The sequence below is a fragment of the Pongo pygmaeus genome, chromosome 19, assembly GCF_028885625.2.
Source record: "Pongo pygmaeus isolate AG05252 chromosome 19, NHGRI_mPonPyg2-v2.0_pri, whole genome shotgun sequence".
In the NCBI taxonomy this organism is placed as follows: Eukaryota; Metazoa; Chordata; class Mammalia; order Primates; family Hominidae; genus Pongo; species Pongo pygmaeus.
Window position 1 is genome coordinate 87375261 of NC_072392.2, and position 14149 is coordinate 87389409.

Consider the following 14149-nt stretch of genomic DNA (forward strand, 5'->3'; position numbering starts at 1 on the left):
ACTGTGTCTTGCACTACTAGGTGGCTTATGCCATATCCCCTGTATGGAAGGACCTTCACATACCCCACCATACTTTATATGACCAAGACCTTTCTCTTTCCTAAGACTTACCTTAAGAGTCACCTCCTTTTGACTTTCCCCACTACACTACACTAGGTTGGATGATCCTTCTTTATTTCTTTTAATTCTCTGTGTTCAGCTCTACTGCTTCTTTTATCAGTTATCTATTTTAGTGTCTATTTCCCTAGACTCCGCACTTCCTGAGGTTAAAGACTATCATTAATCTCTGTATCCTAATTCTAGCAGAGGGACTGATTAATGATGACTAAGTTAACAAAGTAATTAATTTGTCAATAGGAACAGTCTGGTCCAGAATGATCAAAGAGTTGCTGGTTTCAGGCATGTTAGGCCACTTCCTATAGAATGTTCCCTCTATCTCTAGGTACATATAGAGGGAACATCAAGGTGGATGACACTGTATGCAGGTTTAGACAGGCTAGAACTGTCACAATTATCTGAAAGTATACTCAATTCATATTAATGTCGTAAGGGCAAATCAGACCCAAGACTACTGAATAGGATGACTAGCATCAACCACTTAGGAGACCTAAATAACCGCTCTTCATACCATACAACAACACTCATCTCCATTGTTCACTGGATTAATATGGATCAAACTCATGATCCTGGGCATTTATTGAACCATGTCCTAAAAGACGAGCTTTCAGCCTGACAAAGGAGGAAATAATATAATTTAGTCCTAATTTAATTTGTTATGTGCAACAATACTAAATTTTCTGTTGTCATCGTAATTACTATAAGAATTAATACCAAAGAAAGTGATAAACTATAGCTACAGAATAGCTATAAAAGTCTTCATGCAGGAGATAGGACTTGAAAGACTACTAAAAATTATAGAATTTGAGAAATTTTCTCAACTCCAAGGAATAGAGAACTTTCACCTTGATCTTTTCATATTAGGTTATAGTATTCTCCTTCTCCTGTTGTCTCCTCCCTCATTTCCCACTGCTCCCAGATACTTTCACCAATCACCTTTTACATATCTGTTTCAAAATAACGTGAACTGATACAGGTATAACTGATTTAGTATATTTGGGATATTCCTAACAGCTAATATTTATTGAACACCTAGCAATGGGCCATGTAAAAGCTTTACATGTGATAGCTCATTGACTCTTTATGACAAATTGTGTATTATTGTTATGCTCATTTTTAAGATGAAGAAACTGAGGCACAGGAGGTTAATACTTTAGCTGAAATTAATAAGGGGCAAAGCGGATTTAAACCAGTTGGTTTAAACCTACAGACTACATCATAATCACTATGATCTACTGTCTCCTGAAAATATACTTTTAAAAAGATAACTTCACACAAATAGAATGTCACTTAAGAATACTGCCCAAAAATCTTGAATAAAATAAGCAAATACCTAGGGAAGTATGCACTAAATTATAGAAGAATCTTTTACTGATGGCTCTCCCTGCATTATTTCTTATTTGTTTACTTTCAGTCAATCAAACCAGTTTGAATGTACAACTAACATTTATGCAGTTTATATTATGTAACAGGCATATATGCTTAATTATCCTATTGATTATTTATATTATTAAAGATGAAAGAGAGGCATTCTATTCTATTTATTTATTTACTTTTGAGACAGGGTCTGGGTCTGTCGCCCAGGCTGGAGTGCAAGTGGCGCCATACTGGCTCACTGCAAACTCCACCTCTTGGGCTCAAGCCATCTTCCCATGTTCCCAGTAGCTGGGACTACAGGCACGCACCACCATGCCTGGCTAATTTTTGTATTTTTTGTAAAGACAGGGTTTTGCCATGTTGCTCAGGCTGGTCTCAAACTCCTGAGCTCAAGTGATCCGCCCACCTGAGCCTACAGAAGTACTGGGATTACAGGTGTGAGCCACTGCACCTGGCCATATATTCTAAGAAATGAATGAAAAAGAAGCTTAGCTAGCTCATATAGTTTAACTGAAAGTCACAAAGCTATTAAATTGTGAAGAGACATTTTGACTTCAAAATTTCAGTCCCTATACTCCCTACAGGAAGATAGTCTAAGTTTGAAAAACGTGTATAATATATACTTATATACTGCATATGTATACATATACATAACATAGACATGTGTGTGTTAGAAGACAAAGCAGAGAGGGAGTATAAGTAGTGGGAGATGATAATACGGAAGACAGAAGATGAGAGGCAAGAAAATGATAGGTCTCTTAAATTTTACTGTTGATAGTATCAACAGTATTTGCTTTGAAAATGGTGAATGAGAGGAATTTAGGATGATGGCAGAGAAATAATAAAAAGAAAAGAACACATCATCTATATCAACATTTGACCTGCAGCTTCGTTTACTAACCTTTCACCTATAAGTGTACATAGTCATGTAATTTCTTAGTTACCTTATGGCTTCTTTTCCATGGAATTCTGGAGACACCGGTTCAGAAGAATCATCAGAGGAATGCTCAGGATTTATTTCATTCTCAAAGATTTCATGATGAGTATTTTGATGTTTGGACCAAAACGAAGACTTAAGGAAAAATAATGGAGAATCCCCATGGCCATCTTTATCTAATTAATCAAGATACAATTACATATTGCATCAATTATACCACATCAATAAAAAGGGACATCTGTCCTTTACTTGATATCAATTTTGAACTTAAGTTATTTATCTTGGGCATTTATATTTATAATATTTTTTTCTTTTTTTGAGATAGTCTCGCTCTGTTGCCCAGGCTGGAGTGCAATGACGTGATCCGGGCTCACCGCAACCTCCGCCTCCCAGGTTCAAGCGATTCTCCTGCCTCAGCTTCCCGAGTAGCTGGAATTACAGGCACCTGCAACCACGCCCAGCTGATTTTTGTATTTTTATTAGAGACAGGGTTTCACCATGCTGGCCAGGCTGGTCTCGAACTCCCGACCTCAGGTGATCCACCCGCCTCAGCCTCCCAAAGTGCTGGGATTACAGGCGTGAGCCACCGCGCCCGGCTATAATGTTAAAAATAAAGGATTACAGGTGCATTAAAGTTAAGACAGTGCTGTGGCTTTCGTTAAGTTATCAGCTATGATTGACAAAAATAAAAGAGCTCATGAAAGGGAATACAGTTCTAGCTGTAGGGAATCATATTAAACATCAAGAACTTCACTTTTTGGATTTCCAGACATTTGGATGCTAAAAAAAGAGATGTGTAAGCTGATCCTGCCATAGCATATGAAGATATATTATTTTGATAATATAGAAAAAAACAAATATTGAAAATAGTGAGTATATAATTCGCTGTAAAATAAAAGAGAACTTTTTTCCAAGTCCTTAGAATACAACAAAAGCACAAAAATGAACATATTAAGAATGTAAAGGTAGACATAAGGCTGGACAACTGTTGTCAAATAGGAAAAGGACATAGAAAGGAAGAAAATTAAAATTAAAGGATCAGATGTAGGAAGCATGGGAAATTTTAATTCATTAGAAAAATTAAATAAGCACAGATTAAATTGTTTCTGCCTCAAGTCTTCTCATGTTTTATTTTATATAAATTTTTTTCAACCAGATACATAGATAATTCTTTAACTTTTTATGACCTGGAATTATACAGGGATCTTTATCAAGAGATAGTTCATTTCATTCTCAGGTAGAAGGGGCTCTACGTACAATCAATTAAAAATGGCTTGACAGTTAAATGGACTTATATGTATTAGAGTAGAAAATACAAGTGCAGATCTAAAGAAGGAAAGAGAATAATTGGGATGGTGTTTTAATGATATATCCACAAAACAGGAATTTATTGATGGTAAGAGGAGGTAATTTAAAAGATTTTTCAGAAACTATAGGATAACTGAAACAATACAGAATTTTCACATGTAATATTTCACTGCAAGCTGTTACTGAAAGCTAATATAATGTAGGGGGATGGAGCTGAGCAAAAGAAGAGCTAAAGAAGAAGAGACACAACATATAAACTTCTTGATGTATGAAAGCAAAAGATGTTGATGACATGTAGAAAAATATATGGGAAAGAATGGAAAAGTTACAGATAGAAATTCTTTGACAAGAGAAATGAAAATAGTATTGTGGTTTTAGAGATATTATGTGGGAGAGAAGAAATGTTCAAAGATGAAAATATGTAAACATATCTAGAGTTGAACTAGCCGAAAAGAGAAATTACACTATGAAAAAACAAAGAAAAAATTTTAGAAGGGGAAACAAATTAAAATTCAAAAATGAATTCATTTTATTCATAGAAATTATAGTATTTTTAAAAACATATCAAAAATCAAACTAATGTTTTATATTCTTGTTTTGCTACTACTGTAGTTATTGCCTGTTCTGGTCAGTGCCTCACCCCTAGTAGCCAAAGCCGGAAACCAGTGAGCCATTCTCATCTCTTTTCCCTCTCTCTCACTTCCCCCAACTTCTATGTAATTAACCACCAAATCAAATTTCTATTACCTAAGCATCTCGTGAATCTGTTCTCCCCTCTGCATTACAATGACATCTTAATTTGATCCTCTCAAACAGATTCGTATCCACCTGCTTGGAGCCCATTCTTCATGCAGCTGCCAGAGAGAGCTTCCTAAAATGCAAATCTCACCAGTGAAAGAGCCTACATACACTACTACTTCAGTCTGTCTCCATTTTTTGCACCAGTCGTTCTAATGCTTTTGGATTTTTTGCACAAATGATATTTCAAGAAACAAATATATTGTGTTAAGGATAGTTTAAAAGCCTATCTGCTATGCTATAACCATCACTGCAAAAATAAAATGATACTTTCACTACAAAATACAGATAGAGAAAAGCTATGATCTCACAATAGAGAAGACAATTTCAAATTAAAGAATTAAGGTATATAAATAAATTTCACACTCTTTCTCTTATCTGACAAGGTGAAAATTTTGTCACAGATCATCACCAATACTTGAGTTGCCCAAGAGGACACAATCCAAAATTCTCTACATTCCCTATCAAGTGAAAATTATGACCAGGCACCTACAGAGGGGCTTAATTGGAGACAAGCCTCAGAATCTCAGGGATCTTTACATGCTATATTGTCCTGTGCCATGTGCATTTGGAAAAATCTCCCTGTAATTATTGTAAACTGGTTAATAATTTCTACATCACAGACTCCTACTATGCACCAGCTCTGCCAAACAACTTTTAATTTCCCTTATGATATACTATTTCACATTGCTGGGTATACACGCTGGTGACTATATGGCTGGATAACTGTTGTCAAATAGGAAAGGATATAGAAAGGAAGAAAATTAAAATGTATTGCTGGGCATACATGCTGTTGACAATATGGCTGTGGACAAAATGTGTTTTCAAGACTCTTTAAGATGATTTGTTTTTAAGACTCTTCTCCACAAGATAAACTTATCCTCTAAATGCAATTTGAGGTGTTTCCTCCATACCTTTTCTAATTTGACAACCCTAGAACTTACCCTCTCATGGAACCTTGCGGTATCCTCTCTTATTACACTTCTTACACTACATTTAACTACTAATTTACATAAGTAATTCCAATGCTAACTGCAAAAGCCTTGAAGACTCAGACTGTTAACCCATCGTAGGCTTCAATAAGCAGTTACATTTTAAATGGATAAGTAGATTCAATCTGATGTCTAATTGGTATAGATACCATTAGCAATTCTTGGCTTGTTTTGGTTCAGTAAAAGAATTATAAATGTAAAAACATTTACATATAACCTGGTCTAAAAATAAAGATTTGAAAGATGCTTATAAAAATTTAGATTGACCAGGCACAGTGGCTCACGCCTGTAATCCCAGCACTTTGGGAGACCAAGACAGCTAAATGGCTTGAGGCCAGGAGTTTGAGACCAGCCTGGATAACAGGGCAAAACCCCGTATCTACAAAATTACCAAAATTAGCTGGGTGTGGTGGTGTGTGCTGGTAGTTCCAGCTACTGGGGAGGCTGAGGTGGGAGGATTGCTTGAGTCTGGGAGGCGGAGGTTGCAGTGAGCTGAGATCGTACCACTGCACTCCAGCCTGGGTGACACAGTGAGACCCTGTCTTAAAAAAAATTATAGATTATACAAACAGGAATTGAAAGGAAAAAGTCAAATTCAATTTTCCCAGGTTTAAAGATTACTTGTGCTTCTGGGCAGTGGGGCTGGGGGAATATTGGAAAAGAAAAACAAGATGACTATGAATAAATGAAGGACTTAAAGAAACATGAAAATGTTGCCTATTAAAAGCTAATTAAAGTCTAGAGATGAGGAATTTGTGTTACCATATTAATTATCAAAAAGCTCTCAGTTTGATGTAAAACTTGTAATTCTAATCACAACAGAAGATCATGAAGGGGAAACAGTAAAAGCACAAATGTAATATCCCTAGAATTACCATAAGTCTGGAGTTTCTATCTTTATATCTAACTGTTATAATTGAGCTTCATAGTAGACGGAATTTGAGCATACAATGTCTGTGAACAAAGAACATTATTGTTTTTATTAAAGCTTAAAAACCCATCATCATGTTGTAGAAACCTACATTAAATTTAGGACCTCCAGAAATTAGGTAGATACAAATGATACAGAAAATGTGACTCTAGATTAATACTTTTCTTTTAAACAATATATTCTATGTAAAATTTGTCCCCTGACATGCTCAGAGGTATCATTTAAAGGAAAAAAATGAAGTTGGTACAGCAGACATCAACAAGGTGTGGAACAGGACTTCCCAACACTTGTTCCCCAGCGGAAACATTAACTTGAAACAACTATCCACACTCAAAAATACCTTCACAAGGGCTAAGGAAACCAGCTGACAGAGCACAGCACCTGAGTGTAGTAGCTCAGAAATAAGAAAAGATGCATTGAAGAGGGCAGAAAGGACAGTTTTACAACAGCTGTGCCACCCCTTCCCAACCTGTCAGGCAGCACAGCATGAAAAGAGATACTCACCACTTGAGGAAATGAGAGATTGTTTCCTGTCTGTGCAAAAGCATTTTAGTTTGATGTAGACTCTGTCACATACCATATACAAATTGGTCCCAACTTGCAAAGCTTCAACTTACGATTTTTCAACTTTTCAATGGGTTTATTGGGATGAAATGCCATCATAAGTTGAGGAACATCTGTACAAAAATCAACTCAAAATGGCGTAAAGACTTAAAAGTAAAACCTGAAACTGTAAAACTACTAGAAGGAAACAGGTGAGGAGGGAGATTCATGACATTGGTTTGGACAATGATTTTTTTTGGATAGGACCCCAGAAGCATGAGCAACAAAACAAAAGTAAACACATGGGATTACATCAAACTAAAAAGCTTTTTCACAGCCAGGAAAGGAATTAACAGAGTAATTAGAAAATATTTGCAAATGATACATCTGATAAAAGGTTAATATACAAAATATACAGCAAACTCAATAGTAAGAAAAAATAACCCAATTTGAAAATGAGCAAAGGACCTAAATAAACATTTCTGAAAAGAAGACATAAAAATGGCCAAGAAGCCAGGGCAATTAGGCAGGAGAAGGAAATAAAGGGTATTCAATTAGGAAAAGAGGAAGTCAAATTGTCCCTGTTTGCAGATGACATGATTGTATATCTAGAAAACCCCATTGTCTCAGCCCAAAATCTCCTTAAGCTGATAAGCAACTTCAGCAAAGTCTCAGGATACAAAATCAATGTACAAAAATCACAAGCATTCTTATACACCAATAACAGACAAACAGAGAGCCAAATCATGAGTGAACTCTCATTCACAATTGCTTCAAAGAGAATAAAATACCTAGGAATCCAACTTACAAGAGATGTGAAGGACCTCTTCAAGGAGAACTACAAACCACTGCTCAAGGAAATAAAAGAGGATACAAACAAATGGAAGAACATTCCATGCTCATGGGTAGGAAGAATCAATATTGTGAAAATGGCCATCCTTCCCAAGGTAATTTACAGATTCAATGCCATCCCCATCAAGCTACCAATGACTTTCTTCACAGAATTGGAAAAAAATACTTTAAAGTTCATATGGAACCAAAAAAGAGCCCGCATTGCCAAGTCAATCCTAAGCCAAAAGAACAAAGCTGGAGGCATCACACTATCTGACTTCAAACTATACTACAAGGCTACAGTAACCAAAACAGCATGGTACTGGTACCAAAACAGAGATATAGATCAATGGAACAGAACAGAGCCATCAGAAATAATGCCACATATCTACAACTATCTGATCTTTGACAAACCTGAGAAAAACAAGAAATGGGGAAAGGATTCCCTATTTAATAAATGGTGCTGGGAAAACTGGCTAGCCATATGCAGAAAGCTGAAACTGGATCCCTTCCTCACACCTTATACAAAAATCAATTCAAAATGGATTAAAGACTTAAATGTTAGACCTAAAACCATAAAAACCCTAGAAGAAAACCTAGGCATTACCATTCAGGACATAGGCATGGGCAAGGACTTCATGTCTAAAACACCAAAAGCAATGGCAACAAAAGCCAAAATTGACAAATGGGATCTAATTAAACTCAAGAGCTTCTGCACAGCAAAAGAAACTACCATCAGAGTGAACAGGCAACCTACAGAATGGGAGAAAATCTTCGCAACCTACTCATCTGACAAAGGGCTGATATCCAGAATCTACAATGAACTCCAAAAAATTTACAAGAAAAAAACAAACAACCCCATCAAAAAGTGGGCGAAGGACATGAACAGACACTTCTCAAAAGAAGACATTTATGCAGCCAAAAAACACATGAAAAAATGCTCACCATCACTGGCCATCAGAGAAATGCAAATCAAAACCACAATGAGATACCATCTCACACCAGTTAGAATGGCAATCATTAAAAAGTCAGGAAACAACAGGTGCTGGAGAGGATGTGGAGAAATAGGAACACTTTTACACTGTTGGTGGGACTGTAAACTAGTTCAACCCTTGTGGAAGTCAGTGTGGTGATTCCTCAGGGATCTAGAACTAGAAATTCCATTCGACCCAGCCGTCCCATTACTGGGTATATACCCAAAGGACTATAAATCATGCTGCTATAAAGACACATGCACACGTATGTTTATTGCGGCATTATTCACAATAGCAAAGACTTGGAACCAACCCAAATGTCCAACAATGATAGACTGGATTAAGAAAATGTGGCACATATACACCATGGAATACTATGCAGCCATAAAAAATGATGAGTTCATGTCCTTTGTAGGGACATGGATGAAATTGGAAATCATCATTCTCAGTAAACTATTGCAAGAACAAAAAACCAAACACGGCATGTTCTCACTCATAGGTGGGAATTGAACAATGAGAACACATGGACACAGGAAGGGGAACAGCACACTTCGGGGACTGTTGTGGGGTGGGGGGAGGGGGGAGGGATAGCATTGGGAGATATACCTAATGCTAGATGATGAGTTAGTGGGTGCAGCGCACCAGCATGGCACATGTATACATATGTAACTTACCTGCACATTGCGCACATGTACCATAAAACCTAAAGTATAATAATAATAATAATTAAAAAAAAGAAAAAAAAAATGGCCAAGAAGAATATGAAAAAGTACTCAACATCACTAATCATCAGGGAAATGCAAATTAAAACCACAATGTGATAGCACCTCACATCTGTTGCAAGGGATGCTATCGAAAAGATGAAAGGTAAAAAGTGTTGGCAAGGATGTGGAGAAAAGGGAAGTCTTGCCACTGTTGGTGAAAATGTAAATTAGTACAACCATTATGAAAAACATGATGGAGGTTCCCAAAAAGGTAAAAATAGAACTACCATATGATTGAGCAATTACACTTCTGGTATACATCCTAAGGGAAGGAAGCCATTACACTGAAGAGATATCTGCACTCCCATATTCATTGTAGCATTATTCACAATAGTCAAGATACGAAAACAACAAACTCAGTGTCCATCAATGGATAAATGGATAAAGAAATTGTGATATATATATATATATACAATAGAATACTATTTAGCTTGCAAAAGGAAGGAAATTTTGTCATTTTTGACAACATGCATGAACCTGGAGATACATTATGTTAAGTAAAGTAAGCCAGATACAGAAATATAAATACCACATGATCTCATTTATATGTAGAATCTAAAAAGTGGAACAAACTGAAATAGAGAATAGAATCTTGGCTACCAGGGCCTGGCAGAGGGTGGAGAGAGGGCAGGGGTTGGAGAGGTTGGGAAGATGTTTGTTAGTCAAAGGATACAAAATTTTAGTTAGATAGGAGGAATAAACTCAAGAGACCCATTGTACAACATGTTGACTATAGTGAATAACAAATGTATTTTGAAAATTGCTAAGAGAGTAGATTTTAAGTGTTCTCACCACAAAGAATAAGTATATGAGGTAATGGATATGTTAATTAGCTAGATTTGGCTAAGTTCACAATGTATACTATTTCAAAACATCATGTGTACATGGTAAATATATCAAGTTTTCGGCAATTAAATTAATTATTTTAAAAAAGATTTTGTGGTCAATAAAGTATAGAGACAGTGAATTACTAATTACATTTTATAAGAATGTATTAGGAGGCCAGGAGCGGTGGCTCACGCCTGTAATCCCAGCACTTTGGGAGGCTGAGGTGGGCAGATCAAGAGGTCAGGAGATCAAAACCATCCTGGCTAACACGGTGAAAGCCCATCTCTACCAAAAATACAAAAAAATTAGCTGGGCGTGGTGGCAGGTGCCTGTAGTCCTAGCTATTCGGGAGGCTGAGGCAGGAGAATGGCGTGAACCCGGGATGTGGAGCTTGCAGCGAGCCGAGATCGTGCCACTGCACTCCAGCCTGAGGGGACAGGGCGAGACTCTGTCTCAAAAAAAAAAAAAGAATGTATTAGGAAAAAAATTATGTTTACTACAGAAAACCAAAAATTTAGTATGGCACAGAATTATAAAACAGAAAAAATTTAACTTTGGCAATATACAACTTATTTCTTCCTCTACCCACTACAAAGAATTCTCATTTTGTCTGCTAGGTTCCTGAGCTTTGGGGGCTAAAGAAAATTAATTTGATTTATATTATAAAGGGTAACGAATGATGGACAAAGGATAAAACAAGAGATTCCAAAAGGAAGAAAGGAATGAGAAAATAGAGTAGAGCCTCAACCAATTAGTTGGAGGACACTTTTAAGAATTTAGATGCCAGGCACAGTGGCTCACATTTGTAATCCCAGCACTTTAGGTGGCCAAGGTGGGAGCATCCCTTGAGGCCAGGAGTTTGAGACCAGCCTGGGCAACATAGCAAGACCCCACCTCTACAAAAAAAATTTAAAACAAATTAGTCTGGTGTGGTGGCACATGTCTGTGGTCCCAGCTACGGAGAAGGCTGAGGTGGGAGGATAGCTTGAACCTGGGAGGTCAAGGCTGCAGTGAGCTATGATGGCACCACTCCACTTCAGCCTGGGTAGCAGGGAGACCCTGTCTTCAAAAAAAATAAAAAGAATTTAGAGAACAGGGTGTTTTTAATGCTCTTGCCACATGTATAAGTGACAGAATGAGTGCATACAGAAGTAGACAAGCTTTAGGATTTGAAGTTCAATTTTGCCTGTTTGAAAAATAACATTAAAGTAATCTTTTAAATTATTAAATATGAGAGTGCTTTCACTGTGACCTGTACCAAGTTAGGGCAACATGTTAAGATAGTTTTATATGGGTTATGTATGCTACATGCTGCTCTTTAGTCAAAAGAAGAAACTTTATCTAATTAGAGAATTCAATTCATTTCTTCACAGGAATAATTTTTCAAAGTAATTTTGAAGCCAATTTGCCACATACATAAGAAATTACTCATATGAACATGATACATCATGAAATTGGAAAAGAAAATTGTATTATTTGCCAGTAAGAAGCATAGGGACTAAACTGTAAATGATAGTACAATAAAGATTAAGCAAATATAAAACAAGTCTAGAAGAAAGCTATAAATATTTTTCAAATAAAATACCTGAATTAGAAACCAGATGAATATACTAAAATAAGTAGGGTTTGAAAATGACAGTAATAGTCAGATTCTGACATGTAAGAAATTATGTGTGAGGAAAACATAGATTTTTTATGGAGCTAAATAAGTACAGTCACGTGTCACTGAACAATGGGGATACCTTCTGAGAAATGTGTCATTTTGTCATTGTGCACTCTATAAACCTAATGATATAGTCTACTACACACCTAGGCTATGTGGTAGCCCATGGCTCCTAGACTACAAACCTGTACAGCATGTTACTGTACTCTGTACTGTAGGAAATTGTAACACAATCTTATCATGTCTAAACATGGAAAAGGTACAGTAAAAATATGGGATTATGATCTTATGTGACCACTGTGGTATCTGTAGTCCATCATTGACAAAAACATTGTTATGCAGCACATGACTGTACATTAGGTTTTAGGATTATATGTGCACACGCTATATACAAATTTTATAGTCATTTAAAAGCCATCTGTAGAGCTTATGCTATTACTTTATTATTATTATTATTATTTCAATAGTTTTGAGGGAAAAGGTGGTATTTGGTTACATGGATAAATTATTTAGTGGTTATTTCTGAGATTTTGGTGTACACATCACCTGAGCACTGTACACTGCAGCCAATGTGTAGTCTTTTATCCTTCAACCCTTCATCCTTCCCTCCAAGTCCCCAAAGTTCATTATATTATTCACATGCTTTTGCATCCTCATAGCTTAGCTCCCACTTATAAGCAAGAGCATATGATGTTTGGTTTTCCATTCCTGAGTTAACTTCACTCAGAATAATGGTCTCTGACTCCATCCAGGTTGCTGCAAATGCCATTATTTCATTCCTTCTTATGGATGAGTAGTATTTCATTATATATATGTATGTACATATATATATAATGGCATATATATATGCCACATATATATGCCATATATATATATATATATATATATATATATATATATGCCATATTTCCTTTACCCACTCATTGATTGATGGGCATTTGGGCTGGTCCTATATTTTTGCAATACCACTTTACTCCTGCAAAATGGCCATAATTTAAAAAATCAAAAAAGAATAGATGTTAGCACAGATGTCGTGAGAAGGGAACACATTTACACTGCTCGTGGGAATGTAAACTTGTACAACCACTATGGAAAACAGTACGGAGATTCCTTAAAGAGCTAAAAGTGGAACTACCCTTTGATCCAGCAATCCTACTACTAGTTATCCACCCAGAGGAAAAGAAATCACTATATGAAAAAGACACTTGCATATGAATGTTTATTGCAGCACAATTTGCAATTGCAAAAATAGCTTTAAATAATGCCATTATTTCATTCCTTTTTAATGGCTGAGTAGTATCCTATGGTGTATATATATATCATATATATACATCATATATATCTCATATATATACATCATATATATCTCATATATATACATCATATATATCTCATATATATACATCATATATATATATACACCACATTTTCTTTATCCACTCGTTGGTTGATAGCATCTAATGTTCATCAGAGATATTGGTCTGCAGTTTTCTTTTTTTGTTATGTCCTTTCCTGGTTTTGGTATTAAGGTGATCCTGGCTTCATAGAACGACTTAGGGAGGATTCCCTCTTTCTCTATCTTTTGAAATAGTGTCAATAGGATAGGTACCAATTCTTCTTTGAGTGTCTGACAGAATTCAGCTATGAATCCATCTGTTCCTGGACTCTTTGTGGGGGGGAGGGGAATATTTTAATTACCATTTCAATCTCACTGCTTGTTATTGGTCTGTTCAGGGTTTCTATTTCTTCCTGGTTTAATCTAGAAGGGTTGTATATTTCCAGGAATTTATCCGTCTCCTCTAGGTTTTCTAGTTTTTGCACATAAAGGTGTCCATGGTGGCTTTGAATGATCTTTTGTACTTCTGTGTTATCAGTTGTAATATCTCTCATTTCATTCCAAATTGAGCATATTTGGATCTTCTCTCTTTTCTTGGTGAATCTTGCTAATGGTCTATCAATTTTGTTCAACTGTTCAAAGAACCAGCTTTTTGTTTCATTTATTTTTTGTATTTTTTGTTTCAATTTCATTTAGTTCTGCTCTGATCTTGGGGATTTCTTTTCTTCTGCTGGGTTTGGGTTTGGTTTG

The 14149-nt window shown here is 36.1% G+C and overlaps 1 protein-coding gene across 1 annotated transcript in view; it reads right to left on the reverse strand.

Annotated features, from left to right (window-relative positions):
• ABCA10 (ATP binding cassette subfamily A member 10) overlaps window positions 1-14149 on the reverse strand; it is an 88786-nt gene that overhangs the window by 57777 nt on the left and 16860 nt on the right. The window contains 1 exon segment of the mRNA XM_063656526.1: window positions 2439-2607. Within this exon segment, the coding sequence (XP_063512596.1) occupies window positions 2439-2607 (169 nt within the window).